This window comes from Mobula birostris, chromosome 5 (genome assembly GCF_030028105.1).
Source record: "Mobula birostris isolate sMobBir1 chromosome 5, sMobBir1.hap1, whole genome shotgun sequence".
NCBI lineage: Eukaryota > Metazoa > Chordata > Chondrichthyes > Myliobatiformes > Myliobatidae > Mobula > Mobula birostris.
Genome location: NC_092374.1, coordinates 181,341,748 through 181,360,306, shown reverse-complemented (window position 1 = coordinate 181,360,306; position 18,559 = coordinate 181,341,748). Strand labels below are relative to the sequence as shown.

General features: G+C 38.3%; 1 protein-coding gene across 6 annotated transcripts in view; it reads right to left on the bottom strand.

Moving 5' to 3' along the window:
- LOC140198100 (CD48 antigen-like) overlaps nucleotides 1-18,559 on the bottom strand; it is a 54,671-nt gene that overhangs the window by 14,724 nt on the left and 21,388 nt on the right. For 4 of the 6 annotated variants that reach the window (XR_011886100.1, XM_072259001.1, XM_072259003.1 and 1 more), the window contains exons 4-8: nucleotides 17,185-17,301; nucleotides 13,412-13,492; nucleotides 11,487-11,609; nucleotides 11,316-11,399; nucleotides 9,516-9,623 (exon numbers count right to left, since the gene is read on the bottom strand). Coding sequence is in view for 5 of the 6 variants with exons in the window: in XM_072259001.1 (XP_072115102.1) it covers nucleotides 9,516-9,623; nucleotides 11,316-11,399; nucleotides 11,487-11,609; nucleotides 13,412-13,492; nucleotides 17,185-17,301 (513 nt within the window). In the remaining variant the exon portion in view is untranslated. The remainder of the gene's footprint in view (nucleotides 1-9,515; nucleotides 9,624-11,315; nucleotides 11,400-11,486; nucleotides 11,610-13,411; nucleotides 13,493-17,184; nucleotides 17,302-18,559) is intronic. The other 2 variants (XM_072259002.1, XM_072259005.1) reach the window with 2 other exon arrangements.

Here is an 18,559-nt window from a genome sequence, read left to right as displayed (position 1 = left end):
TACTTGGAGACTGTTAAATGTTATATACTCATCCCTCTCGAAAGCTCCCCAATGTGTTGTTTCTCTTGATGCTGAAAAGGCGTTTGATAGAGTTGTATGGATATATTTATTTAACGTTTTAGAGAAATTTAGCTTTGGTACTAATTTTAATAAGTGGATTAGAATGATATACAAAAGCCCCATTGCCACTGTTATTACTAATAACTGCAGATCCCCCTTTTTCCGACTTTCGCGGGGTACGAGACAAGGATGTCCATTAAGTCCCTTGTTAATTAATTTGGTGCTGGAACCTTTGGCTATTTCACTTCGTGAAGCTAAGGATATTCCACGAATTTCCATAAATGGGATTATTCAAAAGATTTCCCTTTATGCTGATGATCTCTTAGTTTATATTTCGAATCCTGCAGAATCTATTCCTAGTTAATTGAAATTATTAAATGAATTTGGAAAGTTTTCTGGATATAAATCAACCCTGCATCAAAGTGAATTATTTCCTTTAAATGATTCTGCTTTTATATATGATGATATTCCTTTTAAAGTTACAGATTCTTTTAAATATTTAAGTATTATCATCACTTAAAAATTATGGAGACCTTTATAGAGCTAATTAGTTCCTTTAGTGGATTTTATGAAGCAATTATTTTCTAGATGGAATCCTCTTACACTTTCGTTAGTTGGTCAAATTCATGCAATTAAAATGATGATCTTACCAAAATTTTTATATGTATTTCAAAATATTCCTTTTTTTTAAACTAACAAGTTTTTTGATCAGGTCGACTCTATTATTTCATCTTTTGTTTGGAATAATAAAAGACCAAGAATTGGAAAATGTCATTCACAAAAATTAAAAAAAGGATGGAGATTTGTTCTTGGTTATATTGGACTGATAAAAATGAACGTCCACCATGGGTTGACTTGGAATTGAAAGCTGTGAAACAATTTTACTTAAGTTCGTTATTAGGAGCTTCTTCACCTGTACAACTAACCAAAATTTCTATTTTCAATATTAATCCTATGATTAAGCAGTCATTACAAATTTGGTACCAGTTTTCTAAGTTTTTTAATCTTAAAAAATTTAACTTTCTTAGTTTAATTTATCGAAACTATTTATTTAAACCTTCACTTAGTGATCCTACCTTTTCTCTTCGGAGGAATAAATTCCTTTATGGATTTGTTTCAAGAAGGCCGATTGATGTCCTTTGAAAAATTAGTAACTAAATACTCTCTTTCATACTCACACTTTTTGCAATATCTTCAGGTCAGACATTTTTTACAAGACTATTTAAGTAATTTTCCATATATACAAGATTCTGACCAGTTAGACACTATTTTAAAAATCAACCCTTTAGTGAAAGGTTTTATTGGGAAAATTTATAATTTACTATTACAACAGGATAATTATCCTCTATTTAAGATTAAGCAAGATTGGGAAAGAGAGCTTAACGTGACCTTGATAACAGAGGATTGGTTACGAATTTTGAAGTTGGTCAACTCTTCTTCGATTTGCGCCAGTCATTCTTTGATTCAATTTGAAGTTGTACATCATTATTATTTGACAAAGGAGAGACTGTCTAAGATATTTCCTAATGTTAATAGTCAGTGTGATAGATGTAAAACTGCGATAGCTACATTGACACATATGTTTTGGTCGTGTTCTGTATTGAAATAGTTTTGGAAATCTATTTTTTCTACAATTTCTAAAGCTTTAAAAATTAATCTACAACCTAATAAATTGACAGTTTTGTTTGGTATAATTCCTCAATATATTCATGGTATTTCGATATCAGACCAATATGTAATTGCATTTCTTACATTATTGGCTGGAAGGGCTATTTTATTAAAACGGAAAGATGCTTCTGCTCTCACTTTGATACAATGGTTCTCTCAGGTGATGTTATGTCTTAGTTTGGAAAAAATCAGAAGTCGAACTTTTGATCCTCGATTTGACTTTGAGAAAAGGTGGGGCTCCTTTGCCTGCTACTATCATTTAATTTGAGTTAATTAAGATGGTTGCCTTCTGATTCTTGGGTAAATGGATTTAGTTGGCGGATTGATGCCTTTTTTTAAACTAGAAGCTTGTATGGCATATAGCTCCGTTTTCTGCTCCAAATGGTGTTTTTTCCCCTTTTTTTTGTTATCAGGGTTTTTTTTGTTTTAGTTAGTAGGGGTTCTTTTTTCAAAAAAAATCATAGCTTTAATATTCTGTTTTTTTAAATTATTATTATTGATATACTGTTTAGTTTGGTTAATACTTTGACTCTTATTATACTTATTGATATATTGACTTGATTATTTTTAATGTATTTTTCTTTGTCAATTTTCAATAATAATTAATAAAAAAATTTTAAAATGGAAATGAAAATAGGTTGAGTGAACTTGGCTTTTTCTCCTTGGAGCGACAGAGGATGAGAAGTGACCTGATAGAGGTGTATAAGTTGATCAGGGGCTTTGATTGTGTGGATAGTCACAGGCTATTTTCCAGGGCTGAAATGGCTAACACGAGAGGGCACAGTTTTAAGGTGTTTGGAAGTAGGTATGGGGAAGATGTCAGGTGTAAGTTTAGTTTTGTTTTTTTTTAAATGCAGAGTGGTGAGTGTGTGGAATGGGCTGCCGTTGATTGTGGTGGTAGCAGATACGTTAGGGTCTTTTAAGAGATACCTGGATAGATACATGGAGCAGAGAAAAATAGAGGGCTATGGTTAAACATTTAAATTTCTAAAGTAAGTACATGTTCGGCACAGCATTATGAGCCAAAGGGCCTGTATTGTGCTGTAGGTTTTCTATGTTTTTCATCACCATTTTTCTATGGAAAAGTCAGATTTGACTCAATCTCTCTTATATTTGGTCCAGGTTAATGTGGTTTCCAGGTTAATGTAGTTGTAATTGAACATACTGTAGCGACCTTAGGGACAATAGACATTAGAAGAGGCTAAATCAGTAACGTAAAAATCATTTTACTTTTTTTTTATTAGAATACAGTTTGGTGGATATTTAGAGATTTAAATATCCTAAAGAAAAAGATTTTTTGTCCCCACATGTACACCATAAATATTCAAGAATTGATTATTTTTTTGCTGGACATATGATTGATGCCCTGTGTTGCTGAGTGTGCGTATGATGTGATTGCATTGTCGGATCATGTGCCTGTGAAACTAACTTTGAAGTTTTCTGATAATATTCAGATACCTCAGTGGAGATTTAATGTTTCATTGTTACAAGATTCAACTTTTGTAAATTTTATTAAAGAGCAAATTTCTCAATTTTTTGAATTAAAGACAACTGAGGAAATGTCAAATTTGGTTATTTGGGATGCTTTGAAATCTTTTCTTAGGGAACAGATAATTTCATATTCGGTAGGTTTAAGAAGGAAAACTAAGGAGGAACTTTTACTGATTACTAATAGGATTAAAGAAATAGATAAAGTTTATTCAGTAATGCCTAGTGAAGATCTCTTTAAGGAAAGGGTGGAACTCCAAGCACAGCATGATTTGCTTTTGACTTTTCCCATTGAACAGCAACTTCTTAAATCCAAAAGCCAATTTTATATACATGGAGACAAGTCAGGCAAATTATTAGCTGGTCAGTTAAAAGCAAATATGGCTAGAAGACAGATCCTGAAAATACGAAGACCTGATAGAACTGAAACGATAGATTCTTATGAAATTAATAAGATATTTATGGGTTTCTACTCTAATCTTTATAAATCTGTATTTTCAAACAATATTATTTTTATGAATGCTTTTTTGAAAAAATTGAATATACCTAAAGTTTCTATTCAAAATATGAATACATTAGATTCACCTATTAAACAAGAAGAAATAGCAAGGGCTATATCCTCTTTCCAATCAGCTAAGGCTCCGGGACCAGATGGATATACAGTGGAATTTTATAAGACTTTTACCGATACACTTATACCTCATTTATGTCAAATTTTCACTGATTCTATACCCTCTGGGACTCTCCTGAAAACTTTTTATGATGCTTCAATCTTTTTAATTCCTAAAATATAAAGATTTATCTGAATGTGCTTCTTATAGACGAATTTCTCTACTGAATATGGATTTTAAAATTCTTTCTAAGATCTTGGCTAATAGACTTGAGATTATTTTATCTACTGTTATTTCCAATGACCAAACTGGATTTATTAAAAATAGATATTCACATTTTAACATTCAAAGTTGATCTATCATTCTCCTAAGGCTGTGGTTATAACTAATAATCAAAAAGCTCCCTATTTTAGATTATATAGGGGTACTCGGCAGGGATGTCCTCTTAGCTCTGTATTATTTAACTTGGCCTTAGGACCTCTTGCTGTTGCTCTTAGAGATTCTAATACTGTTCAGGGTATTAACAGAAGGGACAAAGTACACAAGGTTTCATTATACGCAGATGACCTGTTAGTTTATATTTCAGATCCTAGGAAATCTATTCCTTCCATTTTATCTATATTTTCTGAATTTAGTAGTTTTTCTGGGTATAAATTAAATTTACATAAAAGTGAGTTATTTCCTATTAATAATTACTTGAATCCAAATCATCAAGTACCTTTTCGTGTTGCTAAAAATTACTTTAACTATCTTGGTGTGGCGGCCCGCACACGCGGGACTCAACCGCCATCGGGAGCCGCGGGCAGACTCGCGGTAGCGCATTTGGAACTACCCGCTCGGGGTGGACATTCCAGGGACAGTCTGACGTCACATCCGCCCTGCAGGTCGCCGGGGCCCATGGGAGGGGAGATTTAAGCGCGCGATTTTGAATCAGTAAAAGCATTCTGAGTTCAGCTTTCTCTGCCTCCGTGTGTTTCTTTAGTAGCGTGTTTGTGCATGACTACATTGGAATTAAAATTACTAAAAATTTGAAGGATCTCTATAAATATAATTTTTTTCCATTAATTGATTACACCAAACAATTGCTTTCTAAATGGTCGCCTATGACATTATCGTTAATAGGTCAAATTAATGCTATTAAAATAGTAGTTTTACCAAAATTCTTATATATATTTCAGGCAGTTCCTTCTTTTGTTCCTAAGATATTCTTTGACAGAGTAGATTCTATAATCTTATCTTATATTTGGAACAAAAAAAAATCCTAGATTGAGTAAACACTTATTGCAGTAAAAAAAGGATGGTGGTATGGCTTTGCCTAACTTTAGAATGTACTATTAGGCAATTAATATTTGATATATTACTTTTTGGATTCACTATTCAGATATACATGAATGCCCTTCATGGAGGAAAACTCGGTGAAAGGATTCTCTTTGGCCTCTTTACTGGGAGCCCCTCTTCCCTTTTTGTTTTCTAAGACTAGTAGACAAGATTTTAATCCCATTATTAAACATACATTAAGAATTCGGTTTCAGTTTTGTAGATTTTTTGAGTTAAATAATTTTATTCTTTCTGGTAATATCCATCTCAATTATTTTTTTAAACCATCAATTTTGGATAAGGCCTTTTTAATTTGGAAAACCAAGGGAATAATAACTTTTTCAGATTTATTTTTAGGGGACTGTTCAATGTCTTTTTCTCAGTTAGTGGATAAATATGATTTATCTAATGTACACTTTTTTAGATATTTACAAATTAGCAGTTTTTTTTTTACATGGTTTGTTGCCAAATTACCCTTCTGCTTATCCACCTAATATGACAGATGCTCCCTTTCAGTTTAAACTATTTCAAAAAGGGTTGATAGCTATAATCTATAAACAGTTATTGAATTCACAAATGATATCTAATGATAACATTAAACATGCTTGGGACTCAGAATTTCAAGAGTCATTTTCAGATAATCAATGGAGTAAAATTTTTCATTCGGTTAACAACTCATCTATTTGTGCCCGTCATTCCTTGATACAGTTCAAGGTAGTGCACCGGGCTCATATGTCAAAGGATAAACTAGCACGTATTTTTCCAATATGAATCCTATTTGTGACAGATGTAATATTGAGGTGGCCACTTTAACTGATATGTATTGGCCTTGTATAAAGCTAGATAACTTTTGCAGAGGTGTTTTTGAAATGCTATCAAAAGTCTTGGATCTGGATCTACAACGTAATTTGTTTACGGCAATTTTTGGGATTATCCCATCAGAAGCAGGAGACATTCCCATTTCCCCTCAACGTATGATAGCCTTTTTGACTTTATTGGCTAGGAGAGCCATTTTATTGAAGGGGAAGGATTCTAATCCACCTACGGTCTTTTATTGGCTTTCCTCCATTATGTCCTGTTTAAGTTTAGAGAAAATAAGAAGTCAGACATTTGATACATCCTTTAAATTTGAGCAAATCTGACAACCTTTTATTCAATATTTTCATTTAATTTGATTTGTTACATTTTTTCTCAAAGTTTTAGGTTTGATCAGAAAGTCTCTCTTTTTTGGTCGTATCCTCAGAATGGACTGCCCAGTCCTTTTTTTTTTGTATAGTGTAGTGGGCTTTTTTTCTTCGTTTAAAATCCAAAGTTTTTTTCTTTCCTCCTTATGAACTGGTAAGAGGAGAATTGCTGTTTTCTTTTTTTATTATATATTATATACTAGCTTAACACTATGTATGATTTTGATAATGTCTATCTCAATCTCGGTTTGTATTGTTATTGATATATATATATATATTTGCGATAATTCTCTTGTTTGTATTTATGTTCCTTTTAAATCAATAAAAAGATTAATAAAGTATAGGAAAATTATTTTACTCATTTTGTGGGGCTGATTTCATTGGGTGCACTGTGAAATAATCTTTAAGTGGTCTGTGACTTTAAGATCTTAAGACCATAAGACCATAATAAGCAGAATTACAACATTCAGCCCATCGAGTCTGCTCCGCCATTCCATCATGATAAATCCCGGATCCCACTCAACCCTATACATCTGCCTTCTCGCCCTATCTTTTGATGCCTTGACCAATCAGGAAACTATCAACTTCCGCTTTAAATATAGCCACAGACGTGGCCTCCACCGTGGTCTTGGCAGAGCATTCCACGGACATTCTATACTCTCTGGCTCAAATAAACTTGCTCCTTCCTTCTGCTCTAAAAGATCACCCCTCAATTTTGAGGCTATGCCCTCTAGATCTGGATAGCCCCACCATAGAAAACATCCTCTCCACATCCACCTTATGTAGTTCTTTCAACATTCAGTAGGTTTCAGTGAGATCCCCTTGCATTTTTCTGAATTCCAGTGAGTACAGGCCCAAAGCTGCCAAATGTTCCTCATATGTTAATCCCTTCATTCCTGGAATCATCCTTGTGAACCTCCTCTGGACTCTCTCCAATGAAAAGGTATCCTTTCTGAGATATGGGGCCCCAATACTGTTGACGATACTCCAAGTGCGACCTGAGTTGGTCTTATAAAACCTCAGCATCATCTCCTTACTTTCCAGATAATGTTATTCCCCTTGAAATAAAGGCCAACATTGCATTTGCCTTCTTTACCACAGACTCAACCTGTATATTAACCTGCTGGGAGTCTTGCACGAGGACTCCCAGTTCCCTCTGAACCTCTGATGTTTGAATTTTCCACCCATTTAGATAATAGTCCACACTATTGTTCCTTTTACCAAAATGCATTATCATACATTTCCCAACACTGTATTCCATTTGCCACTTCTTTGCCTATTCTTCCAACCCCTTTACGTATCATTGCATCATCTGTAAGCTTTGCCACAAAGCCATTATTTCTATTATCTAAATCATTGACAAACAATGTGAAAAGTATCTGTACCAGTACTGACCCCTGAGGAACACCACTAGCCACTGACAGCCAACCAGAAAATGCCCCCTTTATTCCCACTCACTGCCTCCTGCCTTTCAGCCATTCCTCTATTCATGCCAGTATTTTTCCTGTAATGCCACAGGATTTAATCTTGTTAAATAATTAATTTTATTTGGTTATAAACTTCTGGACTCAACAGAGCACAGAAAGCACAGTGCTAAAAAGTTTGTGAACCCTGTAGAAATATCTTCATCTCTGCATAAGTATGACCTAAATGTGATCAGATGTTCACTAGAACTAGATAAAGAGAACCTACTTAAATAAATAGCATAAAAACATTATATTTATTCACTTATTTATTGAGAAAAATTATCCAATATTACATGTATTTCTTGGAAAATGTATGTGAGCCTCTGGGATAATGCCTTCTACAAAAGCTATTTGGAGTCCAGAGTTCCAATCAATGAAATGAGATTGGAGGTGAGAGTTGTAGTGGTGCCATACCCTATAGAACAGACAAACAAGGTCAGGTTACTGACCAAGCCTGCTCTTCTCAAAAAAAATCTGTTTATGTGCACAATGCCTTGATCAAAACAACTTTCAGAGGACCTTACCAAAAGAATTCTAGAGATGCATCAAGCTGGAAAAGGCAACAAAAGCATTTCTAAAGACCTGAGTGTTCATCAGTCCACAGTAAGAGAAATTGTCTACAAATGGAGGAAAATTATTATTGTTGCTACTTTCCCTGGAGGAGGGCATCCAGTGAAGATCACACCAAGAGCAAAATGTGCAATGCTGAAGGAGGTGGAAAAGAACTGAAGTGTAACAGCAAAAGACCTGCAGAAAACACTATAACTTGCTAAGTCTCTGTTCATGTGTCCAATACAAGAAAAACACTGAACAAGAATGGTGTTCATGGAAGGACACCATGGAGGAAAAAACTGCTCTCCAAAAAACATTGCTGCACTTCTGAAGTTTGCAAAAGACTACCTGGATGTTCTACAATGCTTCTGGGACAATGTTGTAAGGACAGGTGAGACAAAACTGGAACCTTTTGGCAGAAATGCACATTGCTATGTTTGGAGGAAAAAGGGCACTGCAGACCAACAGCAAAACCTCATCCCAACTGTGAAGCGTGGTGGAAGGAGCATCATGGATTGGAGCTGCTTTACTGCCTCCGGATCTGGACAGCTTGCAATCGTTGAGGGAACAATGAATTCAAAATGGTATCAAGACATTTTACAGGAGAATGTCAGAGTAGCAGTCCATCACCTGAAGCTTAATAGAAGTTGGATAATGCAAGAAGACAATCATCCAAAAGACAAGAGTAAATCAACAACAGAATTGTTTCAAAAGAAGAAGATTTGTGTTTTGAAATGACCGAGTCAAAGTCCTGACCTTAATCCCATAGAAGTGTTGTGAAAGGATCTGAAGCAAACAATTCATGCAAGGAAGCCAGCAACATCCCAGAGTTGAAGCAGATTTGTAAGGAGGAATGACCTAAAATTCCTCCAAACCAATGTGCAGGACTGACCAACGGTTACCGGAAACATTTGGTTAAGGTTGATGTACATGAGTTCTTGAAAGCAAAGGTTCATATACTTCTTTTCCAACAAATACATGTAATATCGGATCACTTTCCCTCAATAAATAAATGAACAAGTATAACGTTTTTTGTGTTATTTAATTAATATGTAATCTTTATCTAGTTTTAGAACTTGCGTGAAGAACGGATCACATTTTAGGTCAACAATTCTGAATTCTTCAGGAAGTAAAGATACTTATGGTATTTAATATGATTTGATACTTACGGTATTTACAGCGATATGTTGCAAAGAACACAGACATTATAATAACACAGCTGACCAGTAATGCAATCGGTATGCTCCATGTTAAGATGGTGGTGTGACAACTTTGATCTGAAAATGTGTGAGAAGGAAACACTGAGTAAGTTGAATGTCTCCCAATACAACACTTATTTAGCACCTTCACCATGGTAAAACAACCCAAAGAATTTTTAATCAGCATTAGCACACAAACTAAATACCATACCACAGAAAGGAACGTTATGACATACATAGGGAGACCCAAGGGTTGGACACATCATATTCAGCACAATTATGTACACTCTACCATCTGGGGTTTGTGCCAAATTGAGAAGGTTCAATCAAAAAGTAGTCAAGTAAAGGACATAACCAATGGTCTGTAACCATAATCATGGTCTGTATCCAATGCCCCGGAGTATTTCATCATGCCTGGCTATATCTTTGCACAAGAGGACTCATCAGGAAAGCACAGCATGGTATAGAAGCAAATCCAACAACTATTCTTGATTATCCTCTTTACTGATTCTGAACTCCATAAATTTCCTAAGCAAAGTCAAGTGCACTCAAAGAGGCCTCCTGTTTGCCACCAACTACCCTCCCTCAGCAAAACTATTTTGAACTTTCCATATTCAACACCATTTAGAGGTGGCATTGAGTAGAGCAAGGAGACAGGATCTACTCTGGTCGGGGTCTTCAATGTCCAATAGTATAGCATCAGGATTGACCTCACTGAAGGAGTTCTTAAGAAGACAGCTTGTACCAGGGTTGTGGCAAGAGGAAAGGGAACCAAGCTGATGAAAAGCCTCTTCAGCCGCATCCACATAAATTAAGTTAGTAAATTGGTTTGCTATTTGCTACTTTCAAATTTACCGGGGTACAGAGAAAAAATAATTTTGGCTGCCATCCATACTGATCATAGTATTGGTGCATTGAAAAGAAATGAAAATAAGAACAGAATGCAGAATGTAGTGACCCAGTTACAGAGAAAGCACAAAGCAAGGAGACAAGGTACAAGACCAGGACAAGGTCGATTGTGAGGGCAAAAGACCATCTTTACATACTAGAAGGCAATTCAGTAGGATGATAATAGAGGGATACCAAGTGCCCTCAAGGAACTGCCCTTGTTTTCAGGGTATAATATTTCCTGCCCAATAGAAAGGTGAGGCGCTGGGGGGGGGTGGGTGGAATAAGAAAGAATGTCTGAGATCAGGGAGGTCTTTAATTATGTTGACTGCTTTATCAAGGGAACAAGAAGTTTAGAGAGTCTACAAAGTGAAGGCTGATTTTTGTGATATACGGAGCTGTTTCCAGTTCTCCCTGCAATTTCTTATGGTCATGGGCAAAGCAGTTTCCATACCAGGCTGTGACGCATCTTGATAGGATGATTTGTATGGTGCATCTATAAAATTGTGGAAATGCCATATTTCTTTAGCCTCCTAAGGAAGCAGAACCATGGTGCACCTTCTTGGACACGGAATCTACATGGTTAGACCAAGACAGGCTATTAGCGAGGTTCATTCCAAAGAACCTGAAGCTCTCAATCCTATCGACATCAGCACTTTTGATGTAAACAGCAGCGTGTGCACCCCCTGAAGTCAACAACCAGCTCGATTGTTTAGCCAACATTGAAGTAAGGCTTGTATATCCATAGACAATAACATGTATTGATTGCAGATTAATCTGGGTTTAACAGTGGTGATGGCAGTGGCCACTTCATACAGTACTTGTGACTTCAAAAACATGCTGAGTACACAGAAATGCCAATGTCTGCAACATTAGACTCACTGTTTTGCTGAATCTCTTCCTTTAGGACAGTGATTGAAATGGGGATTATAATAAAACCACTCAAGGCAATGAAAGGTTGAGATCCTGTCAAAAGAAAATGGTATATTTAGTTGCAAGTATAGTTTTACTGTTAAGGCAAGAAATTTTGTACAATAATGAACTGTTCTTTACCTTTTTTGCCTTGGAATTTCCCATTAAAGGAGCAGCCAAATTTCAGAATGTCAATTGGTGTAATTATGGCCAAAAGCAGGGCAGAGACAGTGCATAATGCAACAACAGGTATAAAGACAGCACCTGGAGGGAAGATTCAACAATACTGGTTAGTAATTCATAACACATTTAAATTTCTTTCTAATTCATATTTTGGGGGTCTGGGTAGACCTTGAGAGCACAGCTGGTGAAAATTCAAAGGATTCAAAAGATTCAAAGTTCAAAGGATATATGCAGTATCCAACTTTGAGATTCGTCTTTTCCACAGACAGCCACAAAACAAAGAAAACCATGGTACCTGTTCAAAGAAAAACATAAACCTCACCCCCCAAATGCAGAAAACAAATTACACAAATACATCATACACCCCCCTCATGCGCAAAGGGGAACAAGAAGGAATGATCAAAAGCACAGAAATATAAAACGCAAAATCAAAAGAGTCCATATTCAGTTCGGCTTAGTATTCATTACCTACAGGCTGCAAAGTTGCACAAAATAGTAACAGATAAAGGAGCAATCCGGAAATACATTCCAATCTATAAACCGAAGACTCAGAACTTCGGTACCATCCTCTGTCAGCATGGAGGCAGAGCGAGGTCATTCAAGTGCAGGGAATTTTCCCTTGGGAGCAGTGAGCAAGGGGGCAGGGGGAGAGACCGTCACATGCGAACAACTTCCTCCGGCAGCAGCGAGCAAGAGGCTGGTATCAGGTGCTGAACACTCGCTCACATTCCACACTCGCCTCGCTGTTTCAATCCTCTTCAATGCATTCATCAGTGAGACTGGTGAAAAATGGTGTTGATCTTGGTCTCGTGCCCATTTCTAAGCTTCTTCGGTGCGAGTCTTCCCATTCCATTCTTGTAGGCAGCAAAGCACCAGAAAATACCCCCATAGTGACACAAGACTCAGCAACAATGAAAATTAGTGACACATTTGCAAATCAGAATCGTTATGACTTGGCAAGGGACCAACTGGTGATTGTGACTTCATGCACCTGCTGTCCTTTCCTCAGCAATTTGAGGTGTGGATTTGGAAAGAAATGTCCTTCTAAGCTATCAATGTGAATACAGTGTGGGACAACCAAAAGAATTTTTGATGGTAGGTTGAAGCATTACGAATAACATTCGGACCTGTACATTGGTTTGATCTTCTTGACAAAGATAGTTTTAGCCTGATCTAGATACCCTTATTTTTGTCTGAGCCTAAGCCTTCTCACATGAGCAGATGAACTGCATACATTCTCCACAAGGATTTGGAGCTGAACTCAGTAATTATTATTCCATTGCATTTTTAACTTTCCTACTAATCATTCTATTCCTTACTAAATAGTTCTTTCTCCTTGAATGAAAATTGCAGAGTAAGCTTTCAAATTTTGGATATTTCATTTAAATACACAGTTTCCATTGCATCAATCATGAATAGATTCTTGATTAGCCAGGGCATCAAAGGGTATGTGGAAAAGGCAGGGGAGTTGGGATGACTGGAAGAATTGGATCAGCCATGATTGAATGGCAGAGCAGACTCGATTGGGCGAATGGCCGACTCCTGTTCCTATATCTTATGGTCTTATGGTCCAATTTAATGCACTGAAGATTGTGTTATTCTTGCACTAACTGGAATTGATTCCCCTGAGGAGTGACCTTATACAGGTTATAAAGTCATGAGAACACCCTCCTTTTCCAGGGTAAGGAAATCTTGGCTGATGGTTTCAGAGATTCAAAGAGCATGTGAGGTGCCAGTTTTTCCACTGAGAGGGTGCTAGACATATGCAATAAGCTGCCAGAGGAAGTGGTAGAGGTAGGTACAATAACAACTCACAAAGGACATTTGGAGAGGGTCACTGAGCTTGAGAGGGATATGGACCAAACACATCTTTGTGCTCATACCTTTAATCACAATCCAGGAAATGAGGGCAACGAAGGTACCAACAACAGACAAAATGTTGCAGTTAACGAGGCTCTGAAACACTACAGAGAAATGAACAACAACATTAGAATGGCTTAATTCCACTTCAACCTACTTGACAGCTATTTATAAATATGAATAAAATGTACACAACCATCATCTCAGGTAATATTGAAGGGACCTGGGTGGGTAAGATTGACAGTGACAGTGATGGCTCATAGATTGTTATGAAATACAAAGCTAACACTCACTTTTACTCTCCCAAATTCACTTTTTTTGTCTCTTATGCTTCACTTTCAATAAAACACTAGGTGCACCTGGATTATTCATTGTTTAAAACCATTAGTTTCTCTGCATCTTCCTTCCTTTCCTCTTTCTTGTTGAACCAACCTCACCAAACATCTTCCACTGCCTAGTATGAAAACTTCTCTAAACACATGCTGATAATATCCAACTCCCAATCACAACACCATTTTAGAGTTCTGTTGGTGTATAATCCTAACAGCGCCCCCTTCTCAAATACAGTTCCTACCATTTACAAATCAGACATCACCATTCTGTATCAAAACTCATTCATAAATATTAGCAGACCATCCCCAAGCTCCACTACCTCTCCAAAGACATGTGACATGAGTAAACAGTTAACGTTTTGAGCTGAGACCCTTCATCAGGACGGTCGACTGTTTACTCTTTTCCATTGATGCTGCCTGGCCTGCTGAGTTCCTCCAGCATTTTCTGTGTGTTGCTTGGATTTCCAGCATCTGCAAAATTTCTGTTATAGGTGTCAGGTGAAACCAGGAGAGGGAGAGAGGTGAAGTAAAGAGCTAGGAAGTTGAATGGTGAAAGAGATAAAGGGCTGGAGAAAGGGAAATCTGATAGGAGAGGACAGGAAGGCATGGAAGAGAGGGAAGGGAGAGCAGCACCAAGGGGAGGTGATGGGCAGGTAAGGAGATAATGTGAGAGAGGGAAATGGGGGAAATGGGAATGGGGAATACTGAAGGGTGGGGGGGAGGTCATTACTAGAAGTTCGAGAAATTGATGTTCATGCCATCAGGTTGGAGGCTACCCAGAAGGAATATAAGGTGCTGCTCCTCCAACCTGAGTGTGGTCTAATCATGACAGTAGAGGAGGCCATGGACTGACGTCAGAATGGGAATGGGCTGTAGAATTAAAATGCGTGGCCCCTGGGTACCCCGCTTTTTTGAGTGGATGGAACCAACTCCCAATCTATGTCGTACCTCACCAATATAGAGGAAGCTATACTGGGAGCACTGGACACAGTAAATGACCCCCAACAGACTCACAGGTGAAGTGTTGCCTCACCTGGAAGGACTGTTTGGTGCCCGAAGTGGTGGTGATGGAGGAGGTGTAGGGGGCAGGTGTAGCACTTGTTTCGATTGCAAGGATAAGTGCCAGGAGAGAAATCGTTGGGGAGGAATGAATGGACAAGGGAGTTGCATAGGGAGCAATCCCTGTGGATAGCAGGAAGTAGGTGGAAGGGAAAGATGTGCTTGGTGATGGGATCCCGTTGGAAATGGCAGAAGTTATGGAGAGTTATGTGCTGGACACAGAAACTGGTGGGGAGGTAGGTAAGGAGAAGAAAACCATATCCCTGGAGGGGTAGCAGGAGATGGGGTGAGGGCAGACGTGTGCGAAATGGAAGAGATGCAGGTAAGAGCAGCATTGATGGTGGAGGAAAGGAAGCCCCTTTCTTTGAAGGAGGAGGACATCTCCGTAATTCTGGAATGAACTGTATATCTACATGCATATTCTGCATTGTTGTATTTTTACTGCTATTCCGTATGGGTTTGTTGACGTATGTGCAGGAACTGAGCATTGTGTCGTGGGGGTGGGGTGGGAGGAGAGGTGGTGGGTGTCAGGACTCTTATTGCGTGATTGATATTTTGTCTGTGCTTACTGTGTGTGACTGTAGTTAATGTGTCTTTGCACCTTGACTCCTAGTAACGCTGCCTCATTTGGCTGTATTCATTAGTATTCATATATAGTTAAATGACAATTAAACTTCAATTGAGTTCAAGTAAACTGAATTGAATTGAATTGAAAAGCCTCATCCTGAGAGCAGATGCAGTGAGGATGGAGGAATTGAGAGAAAGGGGATGGCATTTGTACAACTAACAGGGTGGGAAGTATATTCCAGATATCTGTGAGAATTCACCCCTCCCCACTGATCTCCCTGCTGGCACTTACCTTGCAAGCTGAACAAGTGCTATACCTGCCCCTTTCCCTCCTCCCTCACTATCACTCAGAGCTCCCAACACTTTCAGGTGAGGTGACACTTCATCTGTGAGTCTGTTGGGGTCATCGACTGTATCCAGTTCTCCTAGTGTTCCCTCCTGTAAATCAGTGACACCCAATGTAGATTGGGATCCCACTTCACCGAGCACCTATGCTCCATCTGCCAGAAAAAGTGGGATCTCCCAGTGGCTAATCATTTTAATTCCACTTCCCACTCTGACATGTCAGTCCATGATCTTCTCTACTGTCGTGATGAGGCCACACTCAGGTTGGAGGAGCAACACCTTATGTTCCATCTGGGTAGCCTCCAACCTGATGGCATGAACATCGATTTCTCAAACTTCCAGTAATGCCACCTCCCCCCCACCACCATTCCCATTCCCTCTCTCATGCATCTCCTTACCTGCCGATCACCTCCCCCTGGTGCTCCTCTTCCTTCCCTTTCATCCATGGTCTCCTGTCCTTTCCTATCAGATTCCTCCTTCTCCAGCCCTTTATCTCTTTCACCAATCCTAACTCTTTGCTTCACCCTCCCCCCACTCCTGGTTTCACCGATCACTTGTGTTCCTTCCTCCACACCCCTCACCCTCTTACTCTAACTTCTCATCTTTTCTCCTCCAGTCCTGATGAAGAGACTCGGCCCAATCATCGACTGTACTCTGTCCCATAGATGCTGCCTGGCCTGCTGAGTTCCTCCAGCATTTCGTGTGTGTTGCTTGGATTTCCAGCCTCTGCAGATTTTCTCTTGTTTCTGAGGTGAAATATTTTGAATGTATTTGTCTTAATGTATTGTCTTATTGCACTGGGTACAGAACAGGCTATGAGACCCACAACATCTCACCTATAGTATTGATGAGACCCACAACATCTCACCTATAGTATTGATGAGACCCACAACATCTCACCTATAGTATTGATGAGACCCACAACATCTCACCTATAGTATTGATGAGACCCACAACATCTCACCTATAGTATTGATGAGACCCACAACATCTCACCTATAGTATTGATGAGACCCACAACATCTCACCTATAGTATTGATGAGACCCACAACATCTCACCTATAGTATTGATGATCTGCACTCCAGAAAGGCTACGAACACCATGCTGTACACATATGCATTTCTGCCAATGAAAATGATCCATCATGTTTCACAGATGCCTAGTTTTAAAGCTGCCAAATCTGTTCTACTGCAAGTCAATCCTATTCAGCATGCTTGCAGAGAAACACAACATGATGGAAGGTGCAAAGACTTGCCTTCACAAGGCCTGTGTGGCACTCACTTCCACTAATACTATTGTCGGCAGAAGCATCCACTACAGGTAGATTAGGAAGGACAAAGCCAAGTCAGTTTATCCCTCCCATGCCCCAGACCCATTCTGACAGCGATATCATTCTGGCTAGCTGGTTGATTTATTGAGGTGATACCCAGCAAAACTCGGTGATGGATATTGAAGCCTCACAACCTATTCAACATTGGACACATACATTACCTTGCTTTGATTTCTTCTCCAAACATGACAGAAGCAAGAATCCACTATAAGATACCAAAGATGATACCAGTCCTGTGATTGACGCAATAATAATTATAGAGTCTTTGCCAGAAATACCTGTTATTGAAATATTCACATAATAGAACAGAGTCAGAGAGTTATAAACAACAAAAACAGGTGCTTTGACCCAATTTGTCCATGTCAACCAAAGTATCTTAATGAGATGGTCCCAGTTACCTGGGATTCCCAACCTGGGGTCAACAGAACCCTTGGCAAATTCTATTAGTCCATGGTGTAAAAAGATCCTGAACCCCTGCTCATAATCTTTTCTATACACATACCTCTCTGAATGTATTTTACATTTTGTAATTGACTCTACTGCTTTATCTGACACCTTGATCCATATACCCACCCCCTCAAGTGTGAAACACCTTTCTCTCAGCTCCCCCATGCCTTTCCCTTCTCACCTTAAACCTATGACCTCTAGTTTTAGACTCCCCTACCTGGAAAAAGACTGCGACAATCCATCTTTCCTATGTTCCTCCTGATTGCTTTTAAAATTCTATTAAGGTCACCCACCTGATAGTCTTTTTGCCAGTGAAAAGAGTCCAAGCCTATCTAATCACACAATTTAAAAAGGCATTTGAGAAAATGACCATTAGTACTCCCATATTTCAATACAGACCATTTGGTAGACTCATCTGTCAGGAAATTGAAATTAAATTAGGGTTGATGTTGCTTCAAGTCCGTAATGAATGAAGGTTCTTGTCTACTGCATTACTGCAACTGAGTTATCATACCTCCAAGAATGCATGGTGAATGTGGTCTATTCAGCGATGCCTGCATTAATTTAGTTGGTTATTCAACTCATCACAGATCTTGGTGAATTTATATGTAGTTATAAAACAAAACCTTGATCTATCCAGTGTATTTTTAGAGAATGTGATGATTTATATGATTTCACTGTTGCAATTTGTAAGAGGAAGATTTAATCTGCTGAAACAGAAAATCTGATTTGTTAATAATGGTTGAGAAATAAATATTCTGGAGCACAAGAGTGAACTTAATCAGAATCAGGTTTAACATCACCAGCCTACATTGTGAAATTTGTTGACTTTACAACGGCAGTACAATACAATACATTATAATGGGATAAAACACTGAATTGCAGTATGTACATATACATGCCTTCAGGCTTCTGTACCTCTCTCCTGATGGAAGCAATGAAAACAAGGAACGGCCTGGGTGATAGGGTTACTTAATGATGGACGCTGTCTTTTTGATGCATCGCTCCTTGAAGATGTCCTGGATACGACAGAGGTTAGTGCACATGGTGGAACTGGCTAACTTTACAACTCTCTGCAGCTTGCTTTGA